General features: G+C 41.7%; 1 protein-coding gene across 1 annotated transcript; it reads left to right on the forward strand.

Annotated features, from left to right (window-relative positions):
- Positions 1 to 696: 696 nt before the first annotated feature.
- Positions 697 to 24,020, forward strand: LOC145443861 (hemocyanin type 2 unit a-like). The gene is made up of 9 exons (XM_080321824.1): positions 697 to 906; positions 4,032 to 4,148; positions 4,217 to 4,375; positions 10,809 to 10,915; positions 10,976 to 11,111; positions 11,260 to 11,437; positions 20,591 to 20,723; positions 22,173 to 22,382; positions 23,474 to 24,020. The coding sequence occupies exons 1-9, from the start codon at positions 720 to 722 to the stop codon at positions 23,855 to 23,857; spliced, it is 1,611 nt and encodes a 536-aa protein (XP_080177950.1). The 5' UTR covers positions 697 to 719; the 3' UTR covers positions 23,858 to 24,020.
- Positions 24,021 to 25,064: the final 1,044 nt, after the last annotated feature.

Raw genomic sequence — 25,064 nt, forward strand, 5'->3', positions numbered from 1 at the left:
ATTCCAGCCAGTAACCGCTTTGCTACAGGAGAAGAAAGTTTCTATTTATTATACAAAAATAAATGATAGCGAACACACTCGGAAAAGTCTGAGAATATCTGTATCCAAGCTCGGCAATTTCGCGTTCTCCCAACGGTGTAAGCTTTGTACCAAGGTCCTAGCGAAACCAGTTTTGCCATTTTCTTATTTTCTAGACAAACCAAAAAAGAAAAAACACATAAAATATCGATGCCGAATAGGAGTTAATCGAAATCGTCAGTGCTAGTTTGAATATCAATGAAGTTAAGGTAGTTATTATGACCATTCGTAACATTGTGCATTACAGCAGCCTATCTAAATCAATAGATTCCGCTAAATTTGGACACTTTGGTTCAGCTCACTTTTGGCCGAATTAAGTAGAGGAACGGCTTTGTCCAAGTTAAGCGCAAAAACACACCGCATTCAAACGGCACTCTTGCACAATATAATAATTGCGGTCTGTAGCATAATGAACTAATTGCATCTGAGGAACAGTGCCGTATTTTGAATGTGTTGTGTGCCTTTACGCACGACCTATGTGCACATATAAATCGAAATTTATTCTTACTTCCTGTTTACTCGGATATTGACAAATTCTACTCCGGATCACGAATCAGTTTGCCATATCGTAATATATAGTTCGGGATTCCGCAGGTTTTCACACAATACTGTCATTTATCAGGATTAGTCGTTCCGGGGAGATGAAATTGACAAGCTCTGTCTTGTTAACGCTATTATTGGTGCAATATTGTGATGCGAATCGCCATCATGGTTCTCTTATATCATCGGAATTACGTGGACTGGAGGATTTACTATACTCAGCGAAGACTGTCTACCAAAAGTTTCTTTACTCGGTGTCGTTACACAAGGAGAAATGTTACTCGAAAAGTAAATGCAGACTTTGCAGTTATAATAATTTTGGTGCGGGAAAGACATACCTATACTCGCCGCCACACATCACGCCTACTTTCACTATATGGAATTTTGCAGAAACCGAAAATGTCCTCCAAGGACGCCCATATGTCCTCCTTTTCGGCAATTCATCCTCCTTTATTTAGCTCTGACAGCTTGGCGATTGTACAGCGTTATGTCATAAATGATAGATGTGAATGTGGATTGCGATAGCAGCGACGGCCAAGTTGACTAAAAAAGGTCAAACATAACAGATTTGATGTTATAGCGGGTATTTCGAGAGTCTAGCTGGAAGATTACCTCTTTTTAGTCAAGACAATAGTATATTCCACATAGAAATGCTCAAATTACCCGTTTTCTCGTACATTATTATAACTTTTGTAACTTGTAAAATGTGTTCTCTTTTCCGTATCTCAAAATATGTTAACCCTAACTTAACACGGTTTCGGAAGCAAGCGGCATATTGCTTAAAAATTTGTAATATGTCTGTTATGTACTTTTATATTGTATAAAGGGTTTTACCAGATACAAAGTTACATCAGCCAGGAGACATACACCCTACCACGATAACGAAATATAGCTTCCACATCCAAGTTATTTGTGGCATCGTTTCATCATCATCATCATCGTCATCATTGGTTTATTAGCAATTTTATCAGTTCAATACACCACAAAAATGCGATACAATGAAAAGATAGGAAGGCGTCGAAGCGACTTGGAGTAGTCTATGGAATCAGACACCCACCTTGGCCTAGGCGATGTAAAGAGGGGGCATGCACACTGAATGAAAAGTAAAGAAGATAGTATAGAAAAAGCAAGCGACAAAAATGGGGTGGCATGTCAAGGAAGGCGAGATGGATAGGTCAGTCGTGGTCCGGTAATCTTGAGGATGCACTAGTATTCATTTCGTAGTAATTGCTTGTCTTTCGACTTGAATGTGGACATGCTCGTCGACTGTCGGATAGCCGGTTCCAGACATCAGGTCCGGCATATTTGATCGAGCGATAATCTTTTTGGTCGATCATATGATATTTGGACGACGAGGACGAGCGCGTGTTGTACTTGTGCGCTTTTGATTCCGAGGTTAAAAAGTCATTGAAATATTCGGGGCAACGACCGCAGTGGAACTGATACATAAACTTGGCGATTTCTAGTTTCCGCATATCTTCTATGTTAAGGACACCGAATCTCTTCAGCAGCGATGGACAACCAGGCCCCTGTGGGGCTCTAGCTATGATACGGAGTACCTTATGTTGTAGTTTTTGCAGTGACTTGAGTGCAGTTTTATTGGCAGACCCCCAACAAAGGATGCCATATTGTAACTTCGTTTGGATTAAGGATTTAAAGAGTATCAGAAGAACCCATACTGGCATGGAGCGTCCAAGGCTGCAGAACAGGCCGCACTTCGGTAACAATTTAGTGGCTAGGGACTGAATATGACTCTTCTAGGACATGTCCGAGTCCAATAAAACCCCGAGATATTTGGCATTATCTGTGTTGGAAATGGGCTGATCAGCGATGTTAACGGTTAGGTTATTTTTTGAACTTGCTGTCAACAATCGGGATTTCGAGGCGTTTATGCAAAGGTTATTTTGGGCTGTCCAGTCGTGCACTTTGGGCATTTGCTCACCAGTCAGGGCATCCAGCTCTGCCGTCGAAGACGCGGAGGAGAGGAGGTGAGTATCATCAGCTAACAAGTGTGGTGTTCAATGAGGAGGTTTCAAAGATGTCGTTGACATATAAGGTGAAGAGGACCGGTCCAAGTACTTAGCCTTGGGGTACACCACAGGTTACCAGGTGAGGAGAGGACAAGTTGTTTGAGATTGCAACCATTTGTTGGCGTCCAGTGAGGTAGCTTTTCATGAGCTCGAGTTGTGGCCCCGAAATCCGTATCGCACCAATTTCGAGATGAGAATTTTATGATCTACGCAGTCAAACGCTTTTTTAGATCGATAAAAATGCTACATCCCACATTTCTCTTCTCTGAGATATCAAATGACTGTTCAGCCACTGTTAAGAGGGCATGTGAGGTTTGGTGTTTGTTTCGGAAGCCAAATTGTTGAGGGGAAATGACAGGATAGGCGAGAGAGGAGCAACTTTTCGAATACAACCCCGATGCATGGGAGGAAGGATATCGGACGGTAGTTGGCGACATTAGTTCTATCCCCAGCTTTGTGTACAGGGACTACTCTGGCTATTTTTAGATAGCTTGGATAGACTCCATTTTCTATCATGAAGTTGAAAAATAGGCGATATACTGTCCGATACGTAGGCTTATCATTTTTAAAAACCATGACGGGATTTGGTCATATAGCCGACGGCCTTGTGCGATTTCAGTTCGTGGTTGGCTACTTCGACTTCGTATTTGGTAGTAGGTTCGAGCACAATAGACCGGGATATCGATCTCACCTCTGACCTGATCGACACAGGTTTTGTAATAGGAGAAGCAATATTAGGGCCTATCCGTTCCAAAAATATTCGTTGAAGTGATTCGCGATGACCGCCGGGTCTGAAAGTTTGTTCCCGGTATCCGAATTCACGATTTCGGAAAAAGACTTATGGTCCTTTTTCCGGTGTAGGAGAGAGTTAAGTCCTGACCAAGTTTTACGAGTGTCATTTTTGTATCTGTTGAAAAATCTCTCATTGTATTTTGCTTTTGCCTTGGAAGTGAGATGCACGGTGCGATTCCTGAAACGTCGAAATCTTTCTCGTTCTCGTTCTGGTCAGTTCTTGGGGTCGGTTATGCCACCGGTTTCGTTTACGGATAAGTTGAATCAACTTTGTGGTCATCCACGGATTCCGCTTCGTTTGTGATTCCAAATCAACATTCAACCGAATTTTATTTTCTCTCTACTTATTTGAAGTTTATTTGGAATGATTAGGAAGTCACATCTTCGACTTGTTACAAATTATAGATTTACATCACTATACTTCAACATTCGATGGAATAGCATCAATGACTAATTTGGTCACCTCTGTTGACATACTCAACTCTATAGATACCCAGTATGGTGTTACCGCAAAGTAATCGAAAATCAACCGTTGAAAAATCATTTTGCAAACCTTTTTCAATCCTGACTCGTGCAATTGCGCCTCTATAGACAGAAATGACTGCAACGTAAAATGCGACCAAGGGATGATTCGTTACCACGACGACTGTTGCGTGTGCATTTGCAAGAAAAATTACGCGCTCGTCAATCAAATTCGGTGTATTAAAGGTACGAATATCGATATTTCGTGAGCTAGTCACTTTGTCGAGCATGCTACACTGCCATGAATTCCGCAGCGAAATGGACGGCCTGGGCGTCGTGGAGTAACTGTATCAAGTCTGGCTGGGGAGGTTTACAAACTAGAGAACGTAAATGCAAGGCGTCCGGCACGATTGCGGCCGGAGCGTGCGTTGGGCGCGGAAGCATGTCACGAACGTGTTCAGAAGTAAAGAAAAGTAAGTCAAGAAGTTGGTCGTCGCAATGTATAGTCGCCTTCCTGAAAATTGAATGCATATGGGCTTGTCGATGTGGTGCAAGGACCCAATAACGATCCATGTGGTATACGAAAAGAGCGTGTATTCACAGTTTCACACCCAAAGGGCCTAAAAGGAAGATGCTCGAAAGCAAAACCGAACTCAGAATTATATCGCAGTCATAAACCCTATACCTGCCTACGTGCATACCTGCATACGATCCTATTATTTTAGCTTGTGCTTGTCAGGTCTCGATAACAATGTACTGTATTTCAAGTTGTAATTAGGCAAAAAATTTATCAAAATACTATTACAATTACATGACAAAACGTAATTATTGCATTCAGCTCAATTACAAATAACAATTGATTCAACTCTGGTCAGCACACATTCGTCGAGTGATCGTCGCCGCGTGCGGAGCTCGTAATTGTCTCTGCTACAGGTAAATAATCGGTCGCCGAAAGCGTTCGAATACCGAAGAAAGTCGTTACGTGGAATTGCTTATAGCTTGTTGTACCCAGATAAGTGCATTAAGTGAAGGGACAGATACATTGATCCCTTGTTGTTAAAATGGAGGTGTCGGATCACACTTCCCTAAGGAAGCGGGTCCGACCAGAAGACGAGAACCTTGGCGATAGCGATGAGAGTTGCAGTACAGATGCTAAGATTCCTGCCAGACACTATGCGCCACCTTCATCGTCCAACAGTGCTGAAAACGTAGCTAGTGGTGCGCTGTGCTCCGATGGAAATAATTTAAAGGTTTTGGTGACCGGTACAAATAGGCCGTTAAGGCAATATCACCCCACCGCAGTCAACAGTGCAATATTTCACCTTGTCGGTAGTTCGGAAAGCATTCGCATGCTTAACTCTGGCGATCTGCTTATATCTTGTGTTAACGCTAAGCAAGTAAAGAAACTCCTGGAATGCGATACGCTCACCCACGCAAAGACTAACATCCCGATTAAGGCCTCCGTTTTCTTACCCAAACCCCCAACATCTAGGGCTGTGATCTGGGGCGTGCCCATAGAGATATCAGATGACGAGTTGCTGGACGGGTTCCAAAAGTACAAGGTTTCCTATGTCAAACGATTTCGTAGGAAGACAGACGAAGGCCTTGAACCTTGCCAATCAGTTCTTTTGAATTTCACTAGCACTACAGTCCCCCGGTTTCTAACATTCGCCTATCTCCGATTCCAAACCCGACCGTACAACCCACCACCGACCAGATGCTACAACTGCAACCGTTTCGGCCATACAGCGACGAAATGCCGTGGAAAACATTGCTGTACCAAATGTGGGGGATCAGATCATAAGCACAGCGACTGTAAAAATTTAGTACAATGTCTCAATTGTAACAAACCGCATAGTGCCGCTTACGCAGGCTGCCCTAAATACAAGGAAGAAGCGCGGATACAAATAATTAAAGAACGCAATCAGGTTTCCTACTCCGAGGCGAAAGAAACCCTACTACTACGCGAAAATCCTAGCCCGATTACGCCAGATGTAGAGCTCGCTAGTAATAACGTTCCAAGCCGAGACCTCGCGTACTCGCAAGCGCTTAGACATGGTAGAAGGAATACATCGCGCATTACGACACCAGCCCCCAACGACGCCGACCTACGCTACTTCGTGCCTCGTAATAACCAACGTTTCGATAATGAGCCCATACCCCGAGAACCCCCAGTCCAAGTCCATAGCACAGCTGCAGCAATAGCACAACTCGATCCAATTCGCCTACTAGCGCTTGTTGCGGAAATCGTAGAACTTACTGTTACATCATGCAAAGACGGGAATAGCAATGTATTTAGCCTAGTCGCGGAAGTTTCCTCCAAATACCTGGGGTACACAGTTGAGAGTGCAACCCTTAAATCAGTCTCTGATACTTGCAACAACCGTTGTCAGTCCTCTGCTCTGTCTGCATCAGAACAGCCTTCAGCTTGACCCAATCGCTGAACCTGATGCAATGGAACTGTCGCGGTATCTATCGAAAATTGCATGAACTCAAACATTATGTCGCGACGCTAGAAGCGAAACCTGACGTTATAATTCTGCAGGAGACGCATCTTGTTGAAAGGTACTCTCCTAGGATACATGGCTATACCATATATCGGCAAGACAAAACTCTTCACTCGGGTGGGTTATGCATTTTCGTCGTTGAAACTCTCTCATCAAGTCTTCTTTTTACAAAACAATCCAAACTCGAAGTTCTCGCGGTGAAGGTTTGCAATATTACCATCTGTAATGTCTACATACCCCCAGACTGTACGTTGAATCGATGCGACCTGCAGTTTTTCGATAGTTTATCGTCAAGGGCCATTATATGCGGTGATTTCAACGCTCACCATACGTCGTGGAGCCACATGAACAACCAACGCGGAACGCTGCTTTATGATGTTATGGACCATCATAGCATGGTGTTACTGAATTCAGGGTCTCCTACCAGACTCAACATCTCAACTAATGCAGTGAATCGCTGGTCCCTTATCGATTTAACACTGGTCTCTAGAGATATTGCGGCAAAATGCCTGACTACGGTATCAGAGCGACTTCTTGGGAGCGATCATCTTGTCGTCTTCACCACCTACAACGACAGGATCCTTCGCAGAATACCAAGACCGCCAAGATGGATGTTTAATAGAGCAGACTGGCCTACATTTTCGAGACTTGTGAACGACCAACTATGCTCATATGACCTTCGAGATGTCAATGCCGAAAGTTTGAACGAAACCATAACAAAATTCCTTCTCGTCTCTGCTGAGGAAACAATACCGCGTCTGAAGACCCCCGAAAAGAACCCAGTGCCTTGGTGGACTGCAACGTGTCAAAGAGCAATTCGTCGTAAAAAAGCAGCTTTTCAGAAAATGAAGCGGACATTCTCCACAGCAGACGTGGTACAGTTCAAGAAGATGAGAGCAGAATGCCGAAAAACGATCTTGGCAGCAAAACGCACATGCTGGGAGGAATTCTGTGCATCCTTGAACGAGCACTCGGGTTTTAAAAAGGTATGGAATGTGGTAAGGTCAATCTCCGGTCAAACTGCATCTCGAGCAATCACACATATCGTTGACAATAATATCACTATTTCGGACGACTATGAAAAAGCTAATGTATTCGGCAAACTCTTTTGTGATGTCAGCAGCTCCAATCACTACACAGAGGCATTCCGGTCGCACCAAATGTGTGATAGCATGATTCAGCCTATTTTTTCCTCTTCTACTGCGAACCCAATTAATATCCCTTTCAGCCGGGAAGAAATGATGTCCGCAATTGCTTCACGTGGTAAATCGTCTCCCGGCGGTGACTCAATTTGCTATCAAATGCTTAAAAATTTATCTCAGAACTCGCTCACTGATCTTCTTGCGTTGTTCAACAGATCGTGGAACAAAAGTGAAATACCCGAATCCTGGAAGCGATCAGTTGTCGTCCCCATCCTGAAAAGTGGAAAACTTAAGTCTCAACCCAAGTCGTATAGGCCAATCTCATTAACTAGTCACATTTGTAAAATAATGGAAACCATGATTGTGTACAGGTTGAAGTGGTACGTTGAATCGAACAATCTATTATCTCCCAGTCAATCCGGTTTTCGTCAACGTCGGAGCACTCTCGATCACATTCTGCGTCTCCACGATACCGCCTACAAAGCGATCAACAATCAGAGATCAGTTGTTTCCGTTTTCATCGATTTCCAGAGTGCATACGATATGGTATGGAGAAAAGGTTTGCTGTATAAACTTTCCCAGATGGGAATACGAGGTAACATGCTTTCTGACGGAGCGGGTGTTTCAAGTGAGAGTTGGAAACTCTCTTTCGGCAGAATATACCCTTGAAAATGGCTTGCCCCAGGGTTGTGTGATTAGCCCGATTCTGTTCTCGATTATGATTAATGATCTACCACAGATTATTAAATGTGACCATGCGATGTATGCAGACGATGTTGCTGTTTGGGACAGTGGATTGTCTATCCCATCACTCGCTGATAATGTGCAAATATCCCTCAACGCCATACACGACTGGTGCCAAAAGTGGGGCTTCATTATTTCGGAATCCAAGACCGTGGCCATGATATTCTCTCGCAAACGAAAATTCCCCCAGGTGTCCTTGCATCTCGGAGGTAAATCCATTTTAGTGCAAAATACGGTGAGGTATTTAGGAGTGACTTTCGACAAAACATTGTCCTACAAATACCACATCGACAAGATCGTCGATAAATGTAGCAAACGACTCAACCTTATACGAACTCTTACAGGGACGGCATGGGGCGCTGGTAAAAGATCCCTCTTGATGCTATATAGAGCATTGATACGTCCTGTCATAGAGTATGGGATGGTAGCATACTTCTTTGCCCCGAAGTGTCACCTTGCGAAAGTCCAAACAATCCAGAACCGTGCACTACGTCTCTGCTGTGGGGCGATGCGAAGCTCACCTATATGCGCGCTACAAGCTGCTTGTAATGAGATGCCGCTCAGTCTTCGTCATATCCAGCTATGTCTCAACCTCCGTTGTAAATTGCAAACGGTGCCATCGATGATTCCGTACCATGAACAGCTCATAGAAGGAACTTGGCACGAGATTTATCATCTAACAAACCCCAACTTCAGAACATTTAATATAATCACACAGATACCCTCACTGCGAGCAGTTAAACTGCATACCAAGCCAACCTCTCTTCCCGCCCCATGGACCGCGCCGTGTCCAAACGTCGATCTCGAACTTTGCGAGACTATATCGAAGTGCTCCACGCCACCAGTTATCCTATCTAATAGCCTGGATTTCATTTTTGAAAAATACGCAGGTTTCCTAACGATGTACACTGACGGATCCAAGACCGAGAACGGTGTTGGCTACGGCCTGTTCATTCCCGCCCACTCCGTTCAATTATCCAAAGCGTTACCGAGTGCATATTCCAGTTATTCCGCCGAATTGAGCGCCATTCTTCATGCCTTGAAGTGGATTACAGAACATGGCTCATCGCACTCTCGGTATATCATTCTGTCAGATTGTCTCGGTGCCCTCAAATCTATTTCAAATGTATCGCGAACACAGCTACCGTGCAGCACCAACGCTATTTTACTAAATATTTTCGAATCCTTACTTCAGATCACCAATCAGCGCCTCCATGTAACTCTGGCTTGGATCCCAGGACACAGTGGGATCTCGGGTAATACTCAAGCCGATGAACTTGCTAGGACGGCATCGTTATGCCCTCCTCCAACCGATGCAGCGACAGTTTCGCTACCTGAAGCCAAGGCCTTAATCAGATCCCTGTGTGTTGACCTCTGGCAAGAACAATACCGTTCTTCAGACACCGGGTCGCACTACCGTCAGTTCCGAGAATCAATCCTCGCGCCTGCGCCGATGCTCTCCAATCGTCTATTCGACTCCATCATGTTCCGGCTCCGCACTGGACACTGCAAGCTGAAGAGTCATCTATTTAAAATCGGTTGTGTTCCGTCCCCCCTTTGTGAACGTTGTCACGTACCTGAAACGGTGTACCATTTTGTTATTGTATGTCCGGAATATCAATTTTATCGCAGATTTCTGCGCGACGAGTGTACTAGGCTCAATCTTCATTTCACTCTGTTTCACGTGTTGTCTAACCCAGCCTTATCGCCCGCTGTTGCTGAATTTGTTCTATCAAGTGGTAGATACATCTGAGTGCCGTTGTCATGCTGAGTGCCCTTTTCTTGAATTCTCTTGAGTGCCCTTTTCTTGATTTTTTCCTGATCTTATTTGCGTCCGTGGCACACAAGACCTTAACAGGTGATAAGTGCCACTGAAAACCTTTAATAATAATAATAATAATAACTCTGGTCAGCACTTCTACTTTTTCGAGGTACTCAAGCAGCTCGTACCTATACTCTCATGTGGTTATTATTTTCGATTAGTTCCACTTCTAGTAGAACAGTTTTTTTTTTATTAAAACTACTTACTTGTTACATTTTATATTTTGGAAAGTGAAAATTAGTATCGTGATAGGCTTCCTCGCGAAATGTTCATTATAATTACTGCTCCAATATATTTTCCTCTAGATTGTACCAAGTCATTTTGCGTCAGTAGTAAAGATGCGCCATGCAATTTCGAAAGATGCCACCACCTATTAACTGCCATATAATGCGAATACTCGACCAAATGTACATTTCGAAACTATACTGAATTGCTGATACGTTTCATACCTTTCATTTCTACGTCAAATCGAAGCCGCGTTGACAAATCTTGGAAATCACTACTGCTATATAATATGTAATTGAGTAGAAATTTATGGCGTTTCTCCTACTTCTTGACCATAACGCATGCAAAGTAGGCTATATTATGCTCTGGCTGGCGTAAGAAATGCACCAGTCTTGAGAATGATATTCTCTTATAGTCAGTAGAAACGATCGATATAAAAATACCCAATCATGCATTTCTTGTAAAGGTTTTCGAATCCGGAAAAATCTAAAAGAGCTCACTGATTACGAAATTCACGACCTCATTCAAGCCATGACAAAGTTTAAGAGAGATACCTCAAAAAATGGATACCGGGTAAGAATCAAGCGTTTACATGTTGTATTAAGTTACTATCTATATCACCTTACTATTCAGAATATCATATCTTGGCATGGGTGGCCAGGTCGGTGTCCTTGGTATCACAAAAGTCAAAAAGATAACCATTGCAGTTGGCATTATCATCCACTATTTCTTCCGTGGCATAGACTTATTACGTTTCAGCTGGAAGACGGCAAGTTTCTGGTTTTTGGAAAAATTTCCATTATTTCAGTTAGCTTACATGCCTCATCTTCGTGAATAACTATAGCGTTATATCGTTTGGCCACAACATTTGTGTTCAATTGTTCATTTTTAAAAGTTTACTATTTTATCTTTACCAGGCCTCTCTCACTTTATGCATAACAAGACTCTGGGAATACCGTTTTGGGATTGGACTGAAAAAGCGGAGGATATTCCGGGTTTGTTGAGAGATCAGGCAATATATGACCCGGTGTTGAAAAAATCTGTTCACAATCCATTTCACAGTACATATATTAGACAACTGCATGGACATCATTTGTGAGTACACTAGAAAATCTTTTTACTTTTACCGAGTCAATTATATGATGGTGGTAAAAACGTAACTACATGCTCTGCAAGAATTCACCCGTAGATGATAGATAGGCCTGTACACTTCCGATTTGACTGGGACCAGCATCACATTCATTTCCTGTGTATGGTAGGCCGGGTATATGGTTGTGTGACAGTGCTTCTCTTGGGTACTGATAGGGAGTTAAGATCGGTACGCAACACATTAAAGCAGGACATTCTGCGTTTGGTCGAAATCGGTGGTGAATTGACGGCTATATGAAGATAATTCGTCGATAACGCTCATCCATATTACAGTTTAGGCTTTATCACTGTTTCTGAGCGGCATCAACTTCTTCTGATGCCGGTTTCTAGGCGGAGAAGTCTGTCTATAGTCGGAGATATTCTGAACGCAATTCGTTTTAATACTAATATCAATAATCGTCAGATTATACTTTCATCTGAACAAAATACACACAAAAACACAATGCGATAAGACACAATTAATGAACAGATAGGAGGATGTCGAACGACCACTTGCGGTCTCTTGAACTGGCATCCACGCCGGTCTAGTGCCCTATGTTCCTTTTGCGATGTTCGTCTCTATTCCGCGGCTCTTTCTTGCTCTCTCCATTCTTTGTGAGTGCGCTCTTTCGTCAGTTTTTTTCTGTTTTTTTTTGTCGCTGTTAGAACAGTGGATTATTATATCACTTGATTGCCTCAGTTGATACATTTGGCGACGTTTAAAACGTCAGTATGTACTTCAGCATTGTGGTATTATATCCCCCGAGTTGTCGTTAGGTATCGTGTACAACTGTATTTTAAAATAGGTTATTACTAGGGTGATTTTTTTTACCTTATAAAAACGGAAGATTTGGACCTAGAAATCAAAATTTTGACATTTTTTCACCTTGAAAAATTTAATTTTGACCAAATTTTGACCTAACGTATGCCAATTAGGTGTTTTCCCACATAGTGTTAGAATTGTACTACTTATATTCATTTCTGACTGGAACTGTCTGTCCTTACGAAGTATAGTTTGGCCTGAAATAACTTTTTTTACACGAAAACTGGCAAATTTTTACGTGAAAAAACTTTATTTTAACGAAATCTGTCGTATGAAGAATTCTGGTAGTTACATCACGTATTATGGTAGAAATAAATAAAATTTGCTGTACAGTTCAACGAAAGATACTTTCCTACATTCTCGGGTAGAAAGTGTCTGTCCTTACCACGTAGCTTGCCAAGAATGGAGAAGGAACGTTTAACAGCAGCAGTTGTTGGCTGAGAACACCGAAGTTGTGCGTACACTGCAGGCGACAAAGCGTATTACTTCATCTGACAATGGTGTCTACGTCACAATATTTCATCATGCGCTTCTTGCTATAAACAGAGGTCTCAAACTCAAATGTGCTCGCGGGCCATTTCCCAGTTTTTGATGACGCCGCGGGCCGCAGCACCAATCTTAGGGATATTAATTGTATAATTTCAAAGTAGGCCTTATTTGACGGGACCTTGCAGACAGGCATTCTACAAACATCGTGGCAATGTAATTTGCTATTGCATTATTCACTCTTGACACGAAAAAAAAAACATTTTTAAATATTTCAATAAAATTGATTTTGTGTCGGGCATAATTTTTTTTATTAATGAGTTATAGACATCATACGAGAGCATGCCTCATGACATTGTAAAACTGTCGGGCTATAATATTGCAGCTATTGGACATTTAACGTGCCCAAATTCTATGTAAAATATTTTAAAATCTACTGAAGATTGATCTGATATCAGAGCATTTTAGCGGCGTAGCCTAATCCTGGTTTTGATACAGTCGTGATAAGTATCGGCTGTTGTTACTGTCATTGCCAAAGTCAAACTAAATCAGCGTTAGATTTTGCCTTCGATTAATATTGGAATATATCAATAACCAATAACAACCTAAATATAATCATTATTGAGCCATAGTAATAGCATTTCTTCTTAACCTTTTTAGCGATCGTACCTCTTGTGCTTCCGATAAGATTTCTCGTAGCCCCTGCCCATTTACACCACAGTTTCTGATGGTACCTATATTAAAATCAGAAAGCCCATTCACATGAAATCGCGCGCAGCGCGGGGACTATTTTCCATTTGAATCAATTGGCTCAGAAAATATTCCACAGCATATAGGCCTAATTCCACAATGCATCTCGTCCGCCCTGATGTGGTGCTTCGTACCCCGATGGAGTCTACGGACCCTGGTTAAGAACCCATGGAATTGAAATGTCCAATCGGCGAAGAATTCGTTGGTGTTACAGCTGTAGAGCGTACTACTATCTTACTCGCCAACGATAATAACATGGATAAAGAGAACAAACAACACCTAGCATATATTCAACTATACGTCACGGGTATCACAGAATACCAATGGCTGCTATGCTGACCTGATTAGATAGCTATATACCCCACGCAACTTATGCTACATCCTTTTTATATATATTACTATTCCCCATGACAGTATCATAGATTGTTGCGTCCATAGGATTACCAACCAAGTCACCGATCCGAGTCGCAAGTCCTTCTTTGGTTTTGACGTTTGACCCGACTCAACTCGAGTCATTTTAATTTAATCACCCAGTCAATCCGAAATCGAGTAACGAAAAGGTCGCATCAAACCAAATCACAATTTTCAGTCACGAATCATCGACGGGTCATGTCGTATCATTATAAACTAGAAATGAGACGTAATAGTCGATCTTCCACAGCGTGGTAGCTTTTAAAAGTGATGTGATAGTGAAGTTTGTTGAGATTTTGGTTATTTTATAGTAGTTGCACGTGAACTTTAAGTTAGTATATCTACAAAAGGGTCCGTGGACATATGAGCATGCGACATTACAGCATGCGAGACTTCGGCATGCGACAATTTGGCATGCGACACATGAGCATGTGGGTTAAATTACGGGTTAGGGGTAGGTTAGGGTTGGATTTATGGTTGGGTTAGGGTTAGGGTTTAGGTTAGGTTAGGCTAGGTTAGGTTAGGTTGAGCAATGTCTCGGGTTAGGGTAAGTTTTTGGGTTATACAGTCACATGCTGAAGTGACGCATGCTGATGTGTTCCATGCTGAACTGTCGTTTTCCATTGCGTCGCATGCTCATGTGTCGGGCAACCATAAAAAAGATATACGGCACTTGAATATATTGGTGAATACATGAAATTCCAAAATGCCGTCGCGGGCCGCACAAAATGGTGTCGCGGGCCGCATGCGGCCCGCGGGCCGCGTGCTTGAGACCTCTGCTATAAAAGAACCATGCAATGCCCACGCATTCGTGCTTCAGTCAAGATATTGCGATACGTTGAGCATAACACCATGTCAACCTATTTGTTTCATTTGAATGTTTATGCTTCACAATGAGCAAACAATGGGAAGTCTAAAGCGGTAGGCATGTAAAGTAGACTACAAGCTGTAAAATGTCAAATGGTCAGTTCATCGACAGTGCAAAATCTACGATACAAACAAAATAGTTATTACTAGGGCAAGTTTTTGAAACTTTTGCAACTTTTTTTTGCAGCTTCCGGCAGCATCCTAAATACTCGTAAGATATGTAGAATGCTGTTTTAAGCTGTTTGAAGGAATCTTATAATGCAACTTTTTGCAACTTTTGTCCATTTTTTTCATGCAACTCTTTGCAACATTTTGCAACTTTTTCGATTTTTCATGATAGTACTTTCGGATTTGGTGAAATGCACGGCCAAATTCGACTGAAACACCGTAAATCAGCACCGAAGTACGGGTATTTCGGGTGCTGAGCCGGTAAATTGACCTTTTTTTAGTCAACCGAGCAAAATGTGGTCTTTTAGTGCAACTTTTGCAACTTTTGTCAAAAATAAATAAATAAATGCAACTTTCCGCGGATTTAACTGCAAAAAAAAAACTTGCCCTAGTTATTACTTCATTGAAATGTAGGGTTGGAATAAGCAGTATGACGTCATGTATCGTAATGAGGTTCACGTTCGCGTTCACACAGAACCTTGCGAAAAGGTTCGCGTTTACACGAACCTGAACCTTTCACAGGTTCACACCATCCCTAGAGAATACCCTAGAAAAATGGTCGGCAGACACTTTATATAACCGCGAGTGAGACAAGACGGTTAACATCAGGTAACAAAATTTTGCAAAAGTTCTAGTTAACTAAAAATAATTATGTATTGTGTTTTAGTATTCCAATTTGCATATTGCAAAAATATCAAAATTTTTTCTGAAGTGTCCCAAATTTTGATAAAATATCAATTTCACTAATTTTTGATTTTACTCATAATTGCTCCGTATTAATCACAATAATTATTTATTGGAGGTAAGAAAACGCTAATGAAAAGGTTAATGTGAACAAATATAGCTTATTCATGCACCAAGTAACAAATCAGCACTTTAAAACTCGTCGGAAGTGGTTTTGTTTGCGTCACTTGCGTCTATGAGATGAGAAATCTTCTCTTTTTATGGACCTAAAATAACACCATGTACCAAAATTTTATTTGAGTCAAGATTTTTATGTATTGTGTTTTGCTACTTCAAACCAATCACTAAAATACAAAAATTTCTTTTGAAGTGTCCTTAGTCTTTGAGAAATGTCACTTTTTGTGATTTCTCGTTTTACTCAAAATTGCTCTGTAGCAATATGCATAATTCCTTATGGACGTACAAATCCACAAAACGAAGGAATATGCACAAATAGTGGGTACCATAGATTATAAAAGGATGGAAACACTTTAAAAATTTTCCGAAGTGGTTTTATTTGCATGATTTGGGTCTATAAACTGAGAAATCTGCTGGTATTACGGAATACCGTGAAAATCGTTCATGCTCTTTTCTCGGCGAAGGACATCGTTCCCTAGTTTCAACCTTGGAGTCAGAATTTTCGCATTTCATTTGGTGATTCCCGACTAAATCATCAAGTTCGTGTTGGTTACGAATGTGTGGTTTTAGATTTATATCTATATGGGGGATGTTGAAGTCGTCATCGGAGTCATTTTCTGCATCTTTAAGCCCTGTTGAGTCTTATGGAGCTTTTTCGTCCTGATAGTTTTGGCAATGAAAACTTACTGCGATACGGAACAGGTGCTTAAGAGTAGATGGCATAGAAGCATATGCAATGTCAAGTCCTTTCTTAGTTTTTCTGAACCTTGGAATGCCACCCATAGAGAAATAAGTCTTCTATAAGGTTTCGAATTTCCCTTCAGCTTCTTTAATAACAAATCACATTGAATGCCGACCTCCCTTTAGACATCCGTCCACATTTCATCCACATGTTTCGCAGATTACATGAAATGCCCAGTTTTTATCATTGTCATGCCAAAGTAAAGTTAATAAGCATATAAACCTTACTTCTATCTTCATTTTATGCTTAACTTGTTTCAAACTGATAACAGACCACGGATATATCAAAATCGGCCAGCAGGCAGATTACATTTGTGATGTTGACATTAATGATGAGATTATGCTCGCTAGATCCACAATCAGATCCACAATCAGAACAAAACGAAAAGGAATTCGAGCTTGCTTCCTGTAGCCTATACTGACTAACTGAGAGGCTAGGGTCAGTTCGGATATCAATAATTTTCACTATCCGGATAACGGATATATCCGGATATTTGGAATTTATCTAACCGGTTAACCGGATAATAACTGCTAAGTGAGGCAATCGATTTCATGAGGATGCATGTAAAACGGATCGCAAAATCATTACACAGTGTTATTACAGAGTACCTACCTACACGCGCAGTATGAGCGAATACGAGAAAAACCACGCAAATTTAATGTTCATTGCTTCTACAACGCCCTTTTTATAAAGCACAGATGCATCAATTGTGGCATCCTGTAGCCGGGACCGGAATTTTGTAGCAAAGAGTCCACGTTCATTGAATGCTTTTTCAGCTTCCACGGAAGTGGGCTGAATAGTAAGCAGCGCTTCGTAGAGGTTGGCAGGTCGTATCCCGGAAACTGCAACGACTTTACATTCCTTTTGACCATTCTTATGTTTCGGTTTGGAGTACTAGAAGGACGACTAGCTGATACCGGGATTGATGCCGACATGATACCTCGCTCACATTCACGTGATCGGGCACGCAGCCAGCCGAAAATGTAGGGGGGTTGAAATAAAATGAGATGGTTTCGATTTTTTTCGAATTAATTATTCGCGGAAATCAATTACGCTTGCACGCACGCACATTTTTGCGAACATTCGATGTCATTTAGTTTCGCGGTGTCACTCTCAGAATTACTAATCAGAATACACTTAACGGCATATCGTCACCAAGCCATCGACAGATAGGAGCCAACACATGCTAGGTCCGAAACGCGATGGTTAGGCCAGCGATGATATCTTTCGTAGGCCTATTGCAGATGCGATTGTGTGGGTAGGTCAGCGATAATATCGTGAGCACCAATCCAATGCAGATGCGATTGTGTAGGTAGGTCAGCGATAACATCGTGAGCACCAATCCAATGCAGATGCGATTGTGCAGGCCAGCGATGGAATAGTGTGCACACTGCACATGGCCTATTACAGATGCGATTCTTCAATCCAGCGCAACTATAGGCTTGTTGAAGACGCGATAAATCAGGCCAGAGACCATAGCCGAGCGTGCGGCAATCAATGACCTAATTTAACGATCTTCTCAGCAGGAGGTCGCGTTACATTGTGCAATGTGCACAGACGCATCTCGCTAATTGGCAACACACTTCACGCTAATCGGCCGCTCAACACTGATTACGACTTATTGAAGCTTACTAAAAAGTGTAAAAGGCATCAGCAACGATTCTTTTTCATCCGGTTAGCCGGCAGAATTATATCCGGATATCAGGTAGTAAAAATACCTGCGGTTAACCGGTTAGCCGGTTGAACCGCTTATAGTCCTATTCCAGGGGTCGACAAACCCCGGCACGCGTGATAATTCGTGGCATGCCAAATGATTTGACGCAATAACCATGTTTTAGCAAAAAGTGAAACAGAAGTTACTAAAATGTACAAAGCCCGTAGGCGACCCGAACGTATTTCATAAATTCACATAAAATAGAGTCTTTCGGTACTGATTTTAATTATCTTCATTTTTTCGCGCTTTACGCGTTTTAATGGAACCCAATTTATTGATTATAATGTGGGAACACCCCCCCCCCTCCCAAATGTGCATAATTTGCAGAAATGAGTTCAACCGTACTAGCAATTACGAAAGAACAGCAACTTAACATTGTGTGAAGCCGCTTGGATGCTATAGTTTAGGAGTGGGCAATGCACTGTGCAGCAGTGTTGGGATGACTCGAGTCATGACTTGACTCGAGTCAGACTTGAGTCACCTTTTTCGTATGACTTGACTTGACTCGAGTCACTTTGCTAAAATGACTTGACTTGACTTGACTCGACGTATCAAAAATGTGGATTGACTCGTGACTCGGAGCAAAATTCACGAGTCAATTTCAAGTCATCAAGTAATCGGTGTCGATAAATATCACTGTATCTTCCATATGTTCGGATTGTTCGCGAAACGCCTCCATTGTTCTCTCACAAATAAATTGACCGCAAACGAAGTGATCGAAGCTTATAGCTTACGTTGTCGTAAACTAGTAGTAAAGAAATTTGTTAGCAAAATGTCTATTTTTGTTCTCACCTTAACGAAACCTCTTGTTTTATTTAAATAGAATCCGAATATAGTTTATATAGTCCTCAACCATTGGCGTAGGTTCGAATTGTATCATATCAATTTGTAAAGGGGTATGTATTGCGTCTTATCCATTCGTTTCTTTATTCTCTATTTTGTCTGGTAACTATAAACTGAGGGTATGCAATTACGTACGTAGTTTAACAGTTCTACGAATATGTGAGGGATATAGCCCCTTTTTGCGTGTCTATATCCGTTCATCGGTTCAGAATCAATGACCACTCAATATGTATTTCAGACATGTAGCAAAATTCAATGATGTGATTATGCCTCATACTCCCAAAAGGCAACTTGACTTGAATTGTGACTTGACTCGTGACTTGACTTGACTTGACTCGACTTGACTCGAGTCACCCCCAAAAATCGAGTGACTTGACTTGACTCGAGTCACCTTCGAAAATCGATTGACTTGACTTGACTCGAGTCAAAATGTGCAATGACTCGAATTGACTCGTGACTCGAAGGTAGTGACTTGATCCCAACACTGCTGTGCAGCCCGCGAGACTGCGACTATTGTAGGCATTTCGGCGATGAACGTTTTCACGCTACAGAAGACACGACATGGACGTTATGTTTCGAGCAACATGCGACCATGCGACTCCGTGCGGTGATGTGCGATGTCAACACGATTTACGGCGATAAAACCTTTAAAAAATGTAACCGCCGCATGTTGACCAAAACGTTCGACATTGATATGTCCACTGTCCGAAATAACCAGCGCCCGCAGCTTGAGCCGCACGTGTCAAATGAGACCCACCGAGGAAAGTTATCAGCCCCGTGTCTAAATGCGAATTTGGAATCATGCTCATCTCATGAAAGGAGATATTCTTTTAGTTTCGTCTGGTACGTGTCAGCGAGTCCAATGTGTCTATAGCAGCAACAACCACTAGCGCTCTACCGCGACCTTTGGAGCTTGGCAGACAAATCTAGTGCCAGAACAACATTAATGTGACAGCAGACCGACTTGTATGATACACTGATACAATGGCGGACGTATTGTTCATCATTAGGACATATCATCGTAACAACATTGATTGGCATGTCACTGATTGGATATGGTAGCGAACACAGTTGGCTTGGAAGCAAAAGAAGCAACCACAGAAGATCGATCATTGCGCTAGTAAAAATAAATGCTGCAAAAATTATGTATAGCGATATGTCTAATGCTGTAGCGACCTATAATAATTTAAGAATCACTGTCGTAACCGAGGCCGTTGCCAGCTGCAGATAACCGGTCGATGGGATACCTTTCTTGGAACACTAAACATGACAAAATTAAAAATGTTTGGCACGCCAGTTGGTAATAATTTCACATTTTTGACATTTTGGCACGCCGCATACAAAAGGTTGCCGGCCCCCTGTCCTATTCCTTTCTAATTTTTCATTCGTAGCGCTAGCCGAAAAGGTTACCCGGCTGTAGCCAGTATAAATTTTTAATCATTTTCCCGGTTATAGATACACTCAGCGTCATCCTTCGTATCAGGGACTGTTGATGCAGAAATATATTTTGAAAGGAACGGTACGGGCATTGCTAAGTCACAATCATTATGATTTCTCAGAGCAACTCAGTCGAAATCCTCACGATCAAGTAAGTTCAATTACTCGGCGTATAATGTAATGGTTAGGTTTGTTTCAAATAGACTTGAATCCCCAAGCAATATGTGCTTCGCAGATGTTTTGAATTTGATATTCGATTCAACTCGACTCATACTGTACGTTGGCGACTCTGGCTCGGACTTCTGACTAGATAGCAACTGTGTATGGGAATACAGCAGTGTTGGGATCAAGTCACTACCTTCGAGTCACGAGTCATCTCGAGTCATTGCACATTTTGACTCGAGTCAAGTCAAGTCAATCAATTTTCGAAGGTGACTCGAGTCAAGTCAAGTCACTCGATTTTCGGAGGTGACTCGAGTCAAGTCGAGTCAAGTCAAGTCAAGTCACGAGTCACGTCACAATTCAAGTCAAATTGAATCATCGACGTATAGGTGATGATTCAAATTCATAATATTTTGCCAGCTGCGTGAAAAAGATTAATTGGCCATTTAGCTTGAATCAAATAACAAATATATAGTTAAATATACAAGCAAAAAGGTGATGTATCGCACGCGCACACGTAGAACTGCTAATAAAATACGTGATTAACTAGTTACATGCTACAGTCTGTAATTATCAGCGAAAATAGAGGATCGAATACGAAGCTTCGAGAAGTTTAAAAAATTGATATAGTACAATACACTACCCATCTACACATATCCGTGAGAATATAAACGCATAAACTATATTCCTTCGATTTAAATCCTAGAGAGGGTTGGTAAAGGTGAGCACTGCTCAATGTAAGCGCTGAGTCGACTAAGAAACAGAGATACGTTTCTATTAATCTACTACTACTACGACAACGTAAGCCGTGATGATTTCGTTTGCAACCAATTTATTTGTGATGTAACAATGGAGGGCCAGTGAAATGTACAATAAAAGGATGACTGGTTGCTCTCACATGTGTCAGCGCCGTATCGCGAATAATCCGAACGTGTACACATGATACAATGATTTAGTCGACACAGTTTGCTTATTGATGACTTGAAATTGACTCGTAAATTTTGCTCCGAGTCACGAGTCAATCCACATTTTTGAAGCGTCGAGTCAAGTCAAGTCAAGTCATTTTTGCAAAGTGACCCGAGTCAAGTCAAGTCATACGAAAAAGTTGACTCGAGTCTGACTCGAGTCAAGTCATGACTCGAGTCATCCCAACACTGGAATACAGTAGGCCTATAATATAGTATAGTGTAGCTGTAGCACTCTATGATAAATTATAGCTTCTATAATGAGAGTCACAGTCAGAGTTGTAGTTTAAACTAACAGAGTCGTGAAATTCACTTTTGCAAGCAGTGTGGGAGTAGCCTATAATTTTGATTCCAAATCTGAAATAAGATGAAGTCGTGGATCGAAGTCATTTGGAATCTTGGCGAAGTAGGACATGGAGTCGCGTAGATATTTGGTCAAAGCCACTTCCCCAGTTCGTACATATCCCATTCAGATACACAATTGCATCTGCTGGAGCAACGAAACATATTACGGGTTACTTCGCTGCAGCTACGGCATGCCTAACATTGATTATTCAGCGTTCGATCCGGCATTCCTACTTCATCACAGCGCGATCGATCGGTTATTTGTGATAAGACTACTGGAAGAAGAAAATGGAATGTCCGATTGGACTTCGAGCCGTATTGCTGGACAGTATGCAAAGGTAAAGATTTGGCAAAGCAACATTCGATGTAAATCAGGGGTAAAATTCGATTGTACTTATCCAAAATGATATATGCATCCGTCACACGATACTATATACCTGAGAAAATATTACTCAGCACTTGAGATTACCGGATCTGACAAATTCAGACATATGCCGCTTCTGTCATTTCAGTGTGTAATGATGTTCAGTTCATGTTGCAAGGCTAACGACCAATGATGTTGGTGTCTAATTTAGAAGACAATACCCCAAGTCGTTTCGACGCCTTCATATCTATTCATTATATCTTGTGGTGTTGTTGTATTGATAAAAATATCAATATGACTGCATGACCGGATGGTTTGCGTATCCTGAATCCCGCAAAAGAGGTAGTAGAAAAAGTCCAGACGGTTGAAGTATATTGAGGTAGCACTTCTAAAGACATGCCTACACTACCTCAAGTAAAAGTATAAAATGAAGATCCGAAAATTACTCAAGTATGTAGGCTTATTTATGTAGATTTGGTCGATGTGATCGCACACTTTTGGCACTTCATCAAATTAGCGTAAATATTTCGAAATTCTAGAGTTCATGTTATCGACAAACGCAAAATGACCAATGACGCTACAAATGACTGCAATTTTCGAAACTATATTCAGTTACCCTGATTCACTCTCTCTCTCTCTCTCTCTCGCTCAGTCGTCATGACATTCTCACTCATAAAATTGATGTAATCATACCCTAAACTACATTTCACATTACAAAATACGAAATGAAACATTGAGTGGTGACGAGACTAAAAACCTACTTGAGTACTCGGAGAAAGCAGTAGTAGGCTACTCCGTTACTGACCACCTATATGGCAGTAAGAACTAGCTACGTTGCCATCACTTTATCGCACGTATCCGTGAACGTATAGGAAGAGACTCTTGGTGGTAGGCTTACAGAACTTCAATATACAAAAATGATATGGTTCATAAAATGCCTGTGACGTCATATTTGATGGTACGGCTGTTGATATACAATGATTTTTTGAGATCTCTATAGTAGTTACTGACGATTACCCCTGACGATTGTCCAATATGAACATATTATTCAATTGTATATTTCAGGGACTGCATCGTGTCGGCTACATAGCGCCAAAGGATGTCACAGAGTCTTTCCGCTGGCCCATGTCTCCGTTCTGCAACAAAAGCATGAATCCTAATCCTCTCACGCTCGGCAAATATCGATGGACGGCTCACAAGTCGTACTACAACACCCAGCTGTTTGGATACAAGTACACCAACTTCAATCTGGGAGGCGGTTACTCTTGGGAGGATTTGAAGAAGGATTACAAAAGAATCGTGGTAGATTCGCGATTTTGGAATGATGAGTATTTCGACACTAAGATTGGGCTGCTGTATCCGGATAATTCGAAGAATCTTAAACGGGTCATGGACTGCACAACGGAATACTCCAACCCGCCGTTAAACACCTCGATCACATGGAAATAAACGGTTTTGCACAAGCGTAGATATAATCACTTTACTAATCGGAGAAAGTGCGGACAGATGCCTTAGACATTTTCACACCGCGACCAGCACTTCGTGGTGACATTCCTATATATTGCTAAGTGCACGAATTAGGTAATACAGTTCAATCTACAATCAGATTGTTGTGGCCTTGTGAATCTTAAGCCAAGACCATGGGGTCGGGAGTAGATACGTGATAAGACAAGACTGGGTGACGATATCAGGGTTGGTGGAATTCGGTATTGCATAAAACGATAAACAAACACTCAGAACTTAAAGGTCCGTCGAAACTTTCGGCTGAAGTACAAGTAACGATGTCCAAGTACATAAAAGTATAGTATTCCAGGTACAGTTTTGCCTAAAAACGATGAAGAAGTAGAAGTAGAAGAATATCATAACCGCATGAGGAAGTAGTGCAACTAGGTAAAAGTACTCCTAAGTATGAGTACTCCGAAAAGTAAAAGTGATTCGTTACCGATTATAGGAAAGGCTACTCGAGTGTACTCCCCGGGAAAATTAAGATTGCTACTGGCAGCCTTCGGGCAGAGTGCTTCGACTGCATTAATACAACAGTCTCCAATTCCTAGTTTCGGTCCTGGGTGTTCGCAGATTGACGGCGGGGGTGTCTTTCCGCCTTTTCGGCCAGGTTCGGTCAGGTTTTCCTCTCGTCTTAGATCCTACAGTGCCTTGCACAGAATCGTCTTTGTTGGTAAGGTCCCTCGCTAAAAACTGCTGGTCGGCCCCGTCGTCATTCTTGGCCGCTGACTTCTTCATTCTCCACGCCAGTAAGGAGCATCCGTACTTGGCGCGGAAGTGATAACGTACGCGATCAAAAGCGCAAAGTACGCCAACGGAATCAGTATGACGGCTATGTGGCTCGCGGTCACGTCCCTGTCTAAAGGAAGGAATTTTATAAGAAATGAGAAGCTGTACAATTGTACATGATCCAGAGTGGTTGTCACATCATAAGAGTCATTACGAGATGGACTACTACGAAGCTACAATATATTTTTCTCAAATTTGATTAGAATTGAATTACTGCATTCGCAAAAATTCCTAATCAGAAAGAAATGCTACAAAAATCAAGTTCATTCCATACTGTTTTCCTGTAGTCTTTTCAGGAAAACCACAAATTAGATTTCAATTTAAATTAGACGGTAGGAACAGTTCACAGATGGCATTAGAATTA

Source organism: Botryllus schlosseri, chromosome 7 (assembly GCF_051294905.1).
Source record: "Botryllus schlosseri isolate E-star chromosome 7, Bs_hap1, whole genome shotgun sequence".
In the NCBI taxonomy this organism is placed as follows: Eukaryota; Metazoa; Chordata; class Ascidiacea; order Stolidobranchia; family Styelidae; genus Botryllus; species Botryllus schlosseri.